The 10,174-nt window shown below is 48.4% G+C and overlaps 1 protein-coding gene across 1 annotated transcript; it reads left to right on the top strand.

Moving 5' to 3' along the window:
* The first annotated feature begins 3,850 nt into the window (after positions 1 to 3,850).
* Positions 3,851 to 10,174, top strand: TM4SF5 (transmembrane 4 L six family member 5). The gene is made up of 5 exons (XM_053570373.1): positions 3,851 to 4,087; positions 8,733 to 8,813; positions 9,449 to 9,585; positions 9,800 to 9,983; positions 10,060 to 10,174. The coding sequence occupies exons 1-5, from the start codon at positions 3,914 to 3,916 to the stop codon at positions 10,072 to 10,074; spliced, it is 591 nt and encodes a 196-aa protein (XP_053426348.1). The 5' UTR covers positions 3,851 to 3,913; the 3' UTR covers positions 10,075 to 10,174.

Below are 10,174 nucleotides of genomic sequence, written 5' to 3' on the forward strand. Positions count from 1 at the left end.
TCACCCACAAAGTCTTAGCAATATACACTTATAAGTTCTTTTTTTTTTTTTTTTTTGAGACAGAGTCTCACCCTGTCACCTGAGCTACAGTGCTGTGGTATCAGCCTTGCTCACAGCAACCTCAAACTCCTGAGTTCAAGCAATCTTTCTGCCTCAGCCTCCTGAGGAGCTGGGACTACAGGTCCCTGCCAAAATGCTCTGGTAATTTTTCTATTTTTAGTAGAGATGAGATGTCCCTTTGCTCAGGCCAGTCTTGAACTTCTGGCCTAAGGTGATCCTCCAGCCTCAGCCTTCCAGAGTGCTAGAATTACAGGTGTGAGCCACCATGCCTGGCCACATATAAGCATTTATTTCACTCAGACATGTATGAGTTTGTTGGAGGTCAGGTGATCAAAGCCGGGATGCAATCTGGGCCCTTTCCATCTTCCTTTTGCCAAGAGGCTAACTAAAGCATGTTCTTCTCATGGTAATAACAGTGGCACAGAATGGCAAGTGGCAACACACAATGCCTCCGGAGGCCTAAGCTCAGAACTGGGATATGGTCACTTCTGCCCACGTTCCACTCTGCCCATATGGTGGGAGGTATGTTCTACCTCTAGTAGGAAGGACTGCAAAATGGCACAGAGAAGGGCATGGACACAGGATTGCAGAATGGGAGCACACAGTTCCATTTTTATCACAGGATCACATGCTCATACGGCTGTAAGTATGGTGAGCCATCTGTACAGAGTCCTTCAAAGGAGGCTGCAGGGATGACAGGCAGTGCCACAAAGAGGCAGAGTGACAAATTAAAGGATACTTTGGTAACACGTAAAAGTAACCACCACTAGGATTTAAAATATACCTTCTAAAACACAGGAGAATGTAAAACCTTTAAAGGTCAGGAACAGAAAACATCAGAAACAATGTGAAAATACATTTTAAAAAAGTATACAACAAGTTAACAGAAACAAAATCAAATAGCAATTGTCAAAATAATTGTCTACGGGTCAGAGGCAAATAGTCAGGGGAGGTTCAAAGGATTTTCTTTTTTCAGATGTCCTCTGATTCAAGAGGTAAAGTCTTCATAGATTTTTCTCAACTCCTTCATTTTAAATGGCAGGGATTCCTCCCAGATTCCAGCATTCATTTTGAGTTTTAAGTTTTCTCCATTTTTCAAGTCTTGGTAGTGGCTTGAGTGGGCTCTTGGAAGAAACTACATCAGAGGTCTCTGGCTGAATGCCACTTTTCACATGACATCCTCATTGTGGGCCCTCTGAAGCCCTGCAGCGCTTCCTGCGACCCTCACCTCTTCCATACCACTACCACACCCTCCTTGGCTAGGGTTAATTCTGTGGGGGCCTTCACTCTTTTGTTTGCTCCTGAGACCCGTATCTGGATAGCAACCATACAACCGAAAATCCCTGTAGTCTCCAGCACAAGACCCTGTCCAAGAGCTTAATGTATTAATCTCCAATCAAAAAGGATTCAGTGTTCCAGCTGATAGAAACACAACTTAGGCCACATGTGGTGCCTCATGCTCTAATGCTATCACTCTCAGAGGCCAAGGAGAGTAGATCACCTGAGCTCAGAAGTTCAAGACCACCGTGAGCAAGAGCGAAACCCTGCCCCTACTAAAAATATAGAAAACCTAGCGGGGTTTTGTGGCAGGCACCTGTAGTCCCAGCTACTTGAAAAGCTGAGGCAAGAGGATCATTTGAACCCAGGAGTTTGAGGTTGTTTGAGCTATGATGCCATTGCACTCTGCCCAAGGCAACAGAGTGAGACACTGTCTCCAAAACAAAAAGGAAAGAAAGAGAAAGGAAGGAAAGAAAGAAAAGAAAAGAAGGACAACTTAAACCAGTTTATATAATCAAAACTTTCCAAAGAATGTTCAGTCAGGCTTCAGACATAGCTAGATCTGCAGGCTCAAATTACTTCATCACAATTCACTCTCTAGCCTGAGCAGAAGCAAGACCTCACCTCTACAAAAAATAGAAGAAACTAGCCAGACGTGGTGAGTGCCTGTAGCCCCAGATACTAAGGAGGCTGAAGCAGGACAATCACTTGGACCCAGGAGTTTGAGGCTGTAGTGAGCCATGATGATACCACTGTACTCTATCCAGAGTGACAGAGTAAGATTCAGTCTCAATTAAAAAAAAAAAGAAAAGAAAAGACTTAATCTCTTCATCTCTTAATTGTTGTTTCCTTTGGAAATGTAGACCCTCCCCCATGGGAACAGAGTTGATTTTGTGAGAAGTCAACAGGGCAATGTTAGCATCCCAACAAAAACACAACTTCAGCCAGGCGCAGTGGCTCATGCCTGTAATCCTAGCACTCTGAAAGGCCAAGGCAAGAAGATCCTTAAGCTCAGGAGTTCAAGACCAGCCTAAAAAAGAGCGAGACTGCACCTTCACTGAGAATAAAAAAATTAGCTAAGTATTGTGATGGGCGCCTGTAGTCCCAGGTACTCAGAAGGCTGAGGCAGGAGAATTGCCTGAGCACAGGAGTTTGAGGTTGCTGTGAGCTAGGCTGATGCCACTGCACTCTAGCCCGGGCAACAAAGTGAGACTCTGTCTCAAAAAAACAAAACAAGCAAACAAAAAGAAGAACTTCTTGGGGAGGCATCTGGAGCTCAGTGAGTAAGGGCGCTAGCCACATACACCAAGGCTGCAGGTTCAAAGCCGGCCCTGGCCAGCTAAAACAACAATGACAACTGCAACAACAACAACAACAAAAATAGCTGGGTGTTGTGGCAGGTGCCTGTAGTTCCAGCTACTTGGGAGGCTGAGGCAAGAGAATCACTTAAGCCCAAGAGTTTGAGGTTGCTGTGAGCTGTGATGCCACAGCACTCTACCAAGGGTGACAGCTTGAGACTCTGTCTCAAAAAGAAAAAAGAAAGAAAGAAAGAGAGAAGGAAGAAGAAGAAGGAGGAGGAGGAGAATTTCTTTGACCTCAGAAAGCCACCTTCCCCCCCTAAAAAATAAAAACAGAAATTGATTCATTGAGGGCGGCGCCTGTGGCTCAGTGAGCAGGGTGCCGGCCCCATATACCGAGGGTGGCGGGTTCAAACCCGGCTCCGGCCAAACTGCAACAAAAAAAATAGCCGGGCGTTGTGGCGGGCGCCTGTAGCCCCAGCTGCTCGGGAGGCTGAGGCAGGAGAATCGCCTAAGCCCAGGAGTTGGAGGTTGAGGGTGATGGAGTGAAACTCTTGTCTCTACAAAAAAAAAAAAAAGAAAGAAATTGATTCATTGACTTTCATGGGACTGTGGATGGCTTGGATCATAAAGTCATCACTGAAACAAACATGGAGGCCAGAGAGCTGGAATGCTCTAATCAACAGGTCTGACCTCAACAGAAGAAAAGGTCAATCAGCTATTGAGAAAAATAAATGAAAAGACCATGAAAGGCCACTACTATCTTTTCTGTTTCTCTCTAGGAGGAACTCCCTCTGCGGAACTAATAGTAAGGAAGAGGCCACCATATATCTGCTTGGAACTTCCCAGTTTACAAAATACTTCTGTTGCCCCATTTCATCCTCACTGCCAGCCCCTGAAGCAAGTAGCATCACTATACCCTTTATACAGATGAGGCAGCTGAGATTCAGAGACATTAAGGGGCTTGGCTAAGTCAAAAAGCAGTTAAGGGACCAACAAAAGGGCTGTGGAGAGGTGCATGCAGAAAATAGAGCAAGAAGACAATAACCCCAGGCAACTTCCTTTGTATGTCAAGCTCCTCCACCGCACTCGCCACCACATCCCGCCCTCCATCTCCGTGCTGCAGCCCTGTGCCTTCCCCCCTTATCACTGCAAGCCTGCCAGTTTCTGCCACACCTCCTCTCCGACCTTTGCTCCTGCTCCAGGCTTGTTTTCCTCTGGGCCCAGGAACCTCCTGCTCACTTTCACTTACCGCCTGCCTTTCCCGGTGCTTCACCATGTGCACCGGAAAGTGTGCCCGCTGTGTGGGGCTTTCCCTCATCCCCCTTTCCCTAGTCTGCATCGTGGCCAATGCCCTACTGCTGGTACCTAATGGAGAGACCTCCTGGATCAGAGACCATCTCAGCTTGCAAGTCTGGCTCATGGCAGGCTTCATCGGAGGGGGCCTGATGGTGAGAAGCCTGGCCAGGGCAGGGACTGGACATCACTGTCAGGAGCTCTGAACAGCAGGGAGAGAGAGAGTGGGAAAGGGAAAAGGATGGTTGCCTGGGAAGGGATGGCAATGGCTCAGTAAGACAAGAACCCACCTGGTTCTCTCCTACATACTAGGAACTCTTTGGATCCCAGGCTGTATGTCTAGGTGGAATGGGCAGGAAGGGAGCCTCACTGCTCTAAAGAGCTTACCGACTGGGTAGGGAGCATGTCCTACCGGTTATTCCCCACCCTCACTGTGGAGCAGATGCTGGGGGTACCTCACAACAAGGATTGGGGCAGAAGGCAGCTGGTTCTGTGAGATTTCATCAGGGCAGGATAATAATAAGTATGATGGGTTGAGTGCAGTGAAAATGTCTGAAACTGGCTCCGTGTCTGTAGCTCAGCGGTTAGGGCCCAGCCACATATACCAGGGCTGGTGGGTTCAAACCCAGCCCGGGCCTGCCAAACAACAATGACAACTACAACCAAAAAAAAAAAAAAATTGCTGGGCGTTGTGACAAGTGCCTGTAGTCCCAGCTACTTGGGAGGTTGAGGCAAGAGAATTGCTTAAGCCCAAGAGTTTGAGGTTGCTATGAGCTGTGACGCCACAACACTTTACCGAGGGTGACAGTGAGACTCTGTCTCAAAAAAAACAAGAAAAGAAAATGTCTGAAGCCAGGGAGTGACATCACTGATTAGTCACTCGCCCTATTATCTCCACGTCACCCTCCCCCACCTTCACGTATGTTCACTCTCAGCCCATGTTTCTAGGTGCCCACCCTGTGCTGGGTGCTAAGGATAAACTCAGCACCTATGTCAGTATGGCAGAGAAGGTGTCCCCAAGTCTTCCTGGAGACTAAGATCTGTCAGGAGAAGAGTCAGAAGAGGAGATTGATTTCCAGACTTCCTAACCCTTGTCTTCCAACTCCTTCCCCATTTAGGGGAACTTTTGAATGACCAACCTAGTTTAATATCTTCATGGGATTTGTTTTCCACTTCTTCAGACAGTTGACTAATGATATTCTCCAGCAGAGTCTCACTTTTTCACCCTTAGTAGAGTACCATGGTATCATAGCTCACAACAACTTCAAACTCTTGGGCTCAAGTGATTCTCCTGCCTCAGCCTCCTGAGTAGCTGGGACTATAGGCACCCACCACAACCACTTGAATATTTTTATTTATTTATTTTTTAATATTCTGGGTTGTGTTTTCTTTTTTGAGACAGTGTCTTGCTATGTTACCCTCAGTAGAGTGCGATGGCATCACAGCTCACAGCAACCTCAAACTCGTGGACTTAAGCGATTCTCTTGCCTCAGTCTCCCAAGTAGCTGAGACTACAGGTGCCCACCACAATGCCTGGCTATTTTTTGGTTGTAGTTGTCATTGTTGTTTGACAGGCCCAGGCTGGATTCGAACCCGCCAGCTCCGGTGTATGTGGCTGGTGCCCTAGCGCTGAGCTACAGGCACCGAGCTGCTTGGCTATTTTTAGAGATGGGGTCTTGCTCTTGCTCAGGCTCATCTTCAACTCCTGGCTCAGGTAATCCACCCACATCTGTCTCCCAGAGTGCTAGGAATACAGGGTGAGCCATCACGCCTGGCTTAATTTTTTTATTTCTTATGCATTCTATTGTGTGAATATATTTCTTTTTTTTGTTTTGTTTTGTTTGTTTGTTTTTTTGTAGAGACAGAGTCTCACTTTATGGCCCTCGGTAGAGTGCCGTGGCCTCACACAGCTCACAGCAACCTCCAACTCCTGGGCTTAAGCGATTCTCTTGCCTCAGCCTCCCGAGTAGCTGGGACTACAGGCGCCAGCCACAACGCCCGGCTATTTTTTGGTTGCAGTTTGGCCGGGGCCGGGTTTGAACCCGCCACCCTCAGTATATGGGGCCGGCGCCTTACCGACTGAGCCACAGGCGCCGCCCTGTGTGAATATATTTCAATTTTATTTAAACATTCTACCATTGAAGGACATTTGGATGGTGCCCAGTTTAGCTTTATTACTAATAATTCTGGTATACACATTCTTTTAGATGTCTTTAGGTAAAAATATGTGTGCATTTCTATTGGATATATACTTAGGAGTAAACTTGCTGATTCTTAGTGTAAATATTCAGCACTAATAGATACTGTTAAACAGATTTCTGTAGTTCTTGTACCAGTTTCATTCCCATCAGCACAGTGGAGTTCTGGTTGGTCCACACCCCACTGGACTGAAGAAGAACCCTCTGGCCTTTGTGTGGAAAGTAGACAATAGGAAGTCAATAATAGATACAGCAAGACCAAACTAAGGTCATTGCAGTTGTCCAGGAGAAATGAGAGAGCCTTGGACTAGGCCGGTAGCCATGGAGATGGAGAAAAATGAGTAGATTTAAGCTATAAACTCACTGTTTCCTCCTGCACTTACAGTGACCCTTTTTTGGGTAAGACCGTTAAATGGCAGCAAGAAAGAGAGAGAAACTCAAGACCACAAAGGAAAGCAAACACTTTAACCAAAAGAGTCACAATCTCAAATACGTAGATATTTGGTAAATTCAAAAGGCAATTCTAGGCCAGGAGCAGTGGCTCACACCTATAATCTTAGCACTCTGGGAGACCGAGGCTGGTGGATTACCTGAGCTCAGGAGTTCAAGACCAGCCTGAGCAAAGAAAGACCCCCATCTCTACTAAAAATAGAAAAACTAGCCAGGTGGGCGGCGCCTGTGGCTCAGTCGGTAAGGCGCTGGCCCCATATACCGAGGGTGGCGGGTTCAAACCCAGCCCCGGCCAAACTGCAACAAAAAAATAGCCGGGCGTTGTGGCAGGTGCCTGTAGTCCCAGCTACTCAGGAGGCTGAGGCAAGAGAATCGCTTAAGCCCAGGAGTTGGAGGTTGCTGTGAGCTGTGTGAGGCCACGGCACTCTACCGAGGGCCATAAAGTGACACTCTGTCTCTACAAAAAAAAAAAAAAAAAAAACAAGCCAGGCATTGTGGTGGGTGCCTGTAGTCCCAGCTACTTGAGAGGCTGAGACAAGAGGATCATTTGAGCCTAAGAGCTTGAGGTTGCTGTGAGCTATAATGCCATAGCACTCTGCTCAGAGCAACAGAGTGAGATTCTTTCTCAAAAGTGATCTAAACAGAGGATAAGGAGGGGGTCAACACTGGCCCTGGCCCTGGCCCTGCCTTGAGACAGGAAAAGAGGGGAGTGTCCAATGGAAAAGTCAGTTCAACTCAGCACTCAGCAGGTGTTTCTCTGATGTTGCTGTGGATGAGATAATAGAACTAAACTCTCAGTCCCTTCCCCAGAGAAGAACAAAATGGTGCCTTGTATGGTGTTTGCCCATCAAGATATGTTGGGAAGCAAAGAGCAAGACAACTGTGGAATTTCAGAGATGGGAGAAGGGCACAGAACCTGGCCTGGTAAAACAAAGATAAAGATAAGTCTGGAGCCAAAGTGAGGAGCCTTGAAGGCATTGCTGGAGTTCAGTCATAATGGGCTACTCTGTGAACCCATCCTAAAGGATTTGAGCTGAGAGGAGACCAGTTGGGCTGTATTCAATCTGATCGTGGCACCTAGGTTGGACCATGGAGTGCCATGGGGCAAGAGCTCTGAGAATCTCATGGGGAGGCTGAGAACATCATCCTTCTCGGAGGTGATTTGAGATTGAACGTGGGGAAGAAGAAAAAAGAACGGACAGATTCAGGAGTCTCTTAAGGAAAAGTAAAGAAGACTTGCCGTCTGGCTGGGTATAGGATAAAAGTTTTCTAGACTGGGTGATCTTTTTCTACTGATGGAGACAAGAAAGTCAAAGGGAGATGGATTGGGGGACTAGTGTGAGGTCAGCATGAAACTGGCTGGATTTGGGCTAAAACTAAGACATTCAAGTGACTGTATCCTTCAGGCAGTTAGATTTGGATCTGGAGGGATCAATTTTGGAGGTGACTATGGGCAGCAAGAACAGCTGATTCCTTGGGAGGGGATGGGCTTTGTCAGGAAGGCTACAAGGAGAAAAGAACAGACCCAGAGCTGAATCTCGGGATATCCTACACGCACATCATAGTATCCACTAGCATAACTCTTCCACACTCTTCCATGATCTCAATTCACCAGTCACTCCAACAGTTCTCTGCTACTGAGGGAATTTATAGCTTCTGAGCATTTACTCTGAGCCAGTCTTCAAACCATGTCTGAGAACAGCTTGTTATCTCACTGAATCCTGAGAACAGCTCTGTGAGGTACCTCTTGCAGACTCATTTTACATAGGACAAAACTGAGACAGAGAGAGATGAATCCATTCAAAGAGTGTGAAGTACTGCAGGGTTGGCCTTTAACTCAGGCCTCCTGATTCTCATTCAGTTGGGGACCTACTAAGTGCCAAGATTTATGGTGACTGTGATGTTGGACCCTACCCTCCAGGAAGCTGAGGGAGAGAGATAAAGTAGGCACATAAACAATGATACGTTATTTATGTAAAGTCCAACAGCTCCAGGAGTAGAGATAGTCTCTCTACAGTCCAAAGGGTTGAGGGCATCACAGCAGCCTCCCTGAGGAGGTAAACACTGATATGAGGTGGCTGTGTGGATCCGGAGGGTGGGGTGGGAGTGAGAGTTGTGGGGACATGCTATCACCCCGACTTTTGTCCCACAGGTACTGTGTCCAGGAATTGCAGCTGTTCGTGCAGGGGGCAAGGGCTGCTGTGGTGCAGGCTGCTGTGGAAATCGCTGCAGGGTAAGATCCAAATGAAGAAGGAAGTCGGGACTCGGTCTCTGAACCTGTCCTTCCAGAGCACTCTCTACAAAATTTCTAGTTACAAGAACTCCGCGCCTGTGGCTCAATGAGTAGGGCGCTGGCCCCATATACCGAGGGTGGGGGGTTCAAACCCGGCCCCGTCCAAACTGCAACAGAAAAATAACCGGGCGTTGTGGTGGGCGCCTGTAGTCCCAGCTACTCGGGAGACCGAGACAGGATAATCGCCTGGGCCCAGGAGTTGGTGGTTGCTGTGAGCTGTGACCCCACGGGACTCTACTGAGGGCAACATAGTGAGACTCTGTCTCTACCAAAAGAAAAAGAAAAAAGAAAGAAAGAAAAAGAACTCCACTGCAGAATCCCAGGCCCCGCTTCGCCCCCCCTCGCACCCGTAAATTCTAGGTCTCAACGTGCCTGGCCACAGGGGACTACAACCCCCAAGAACCTCCGCGGCCCCTGGCTCCTAGGGTTAGCCTAACTTCAATCTCGGGGTTTGACGGGAAATGTATTTTACTTGACTCGAGAAGAGCTCGGTAACGTGGGGGCCAGAGCTAGGCGCGGTGGGACGAGTGGGGAGGTTGTGGCCCTACTCACCTCACTTTGCACACCGCATCCAGATGCTTCGCTCAGTCTTTTCCTCGGCGTTCGGGATGCTTGGTGCCATCTATTGCCTTTCAGTGTCGGGAGCCGGGCTCCGAATTGGACCTCAATGCTTAATGGACGGCGAGTGGGGCTATCACTTCAAAGAGACCTCGTAAGGTTTAGCCTGTCCTTCCTCCCCTCCATTCCGCGCTCCTTCCCACCTGCCCTTCCCACATGGCCCGGGAAACCTGGGCAGGTCTCGACTGGGAGGAAACTCTCTCCATGTGGGCCAGCTGAGCCGTTTGCAAAAACCCAACATGCGTGCCTGGGGTGGAGGGTGGGCCACATCCGAGACCACCTCTCACGTGACCCTGCCCCACCCGCAGGGGTGCTTACTTGCTCAACCGTACTCAGTGGGATTTGTGTGAGAAGCCACCTCATGTGGTCCCCTGGAATGTGACGCTCTTCTCGCTGCTGGTGGCCGCCTCCTGCCTAGAGATCCTGCTGTGCGGGATACAGCTGGTGAACGCGACCTTTGGTGTTTTCTGTGGCGACTGCAGAAGAAAGGAGGTGGGATGGTGTGCGGTGGAGATGTAGAAGGAACCTGTTTGCTCCTGGCTGCATCCTCACTTTCTCTTTTCCGCAGGGCACCCCTCACTGAGGTTCCATTGACCACCGGATTGTACCTTCTCTCTCGTTTATGGACACCCACTTGTCCCTCCTGTGCCCTGGCTGTCTGGAATAAATTTCTTTGCGCTCTC

Source organism: Nycticebus coucang, chromosome 18 (assembly GCF_027406575.1).
Source record: "Nycticebus coucang isolate mNycCou1 chromosome 18, mNycCou1.pri, whole genome shotgun sequence".
Lineage (NCBI taxonomy): Eukaryota > Metazoa > Chordata > Mammalia > Primates > Lorisidae > Nycticebus > Nycticebus coucang.

Excerpts from the sequence above, each read along its gene's own strand:
- TM4SF5 (XM_053570373.1), top strand. The coding sequence starts at position 3,914 with ATGTGCACCGGAAAGTGTGCCCGCTGTGTGGGGCTTTCCCTCATCCCC. Across the intron at positions 8,814-9,448 it reads GCTGTGGAAATCGCTGCAGG|ATGCTTCGCTCAGTCTTTTC; the intron begins GTAAGATCCAAA and ends CACCGCATCCAG. Across the intron at positions 9,586-9,799 it reads TATCACTTCAAAGAGACCTC|GGGTGCTTACTTGCTCAACC; the intron begins GTAAGGTTTAGC and ends CCCCACCCGCAG.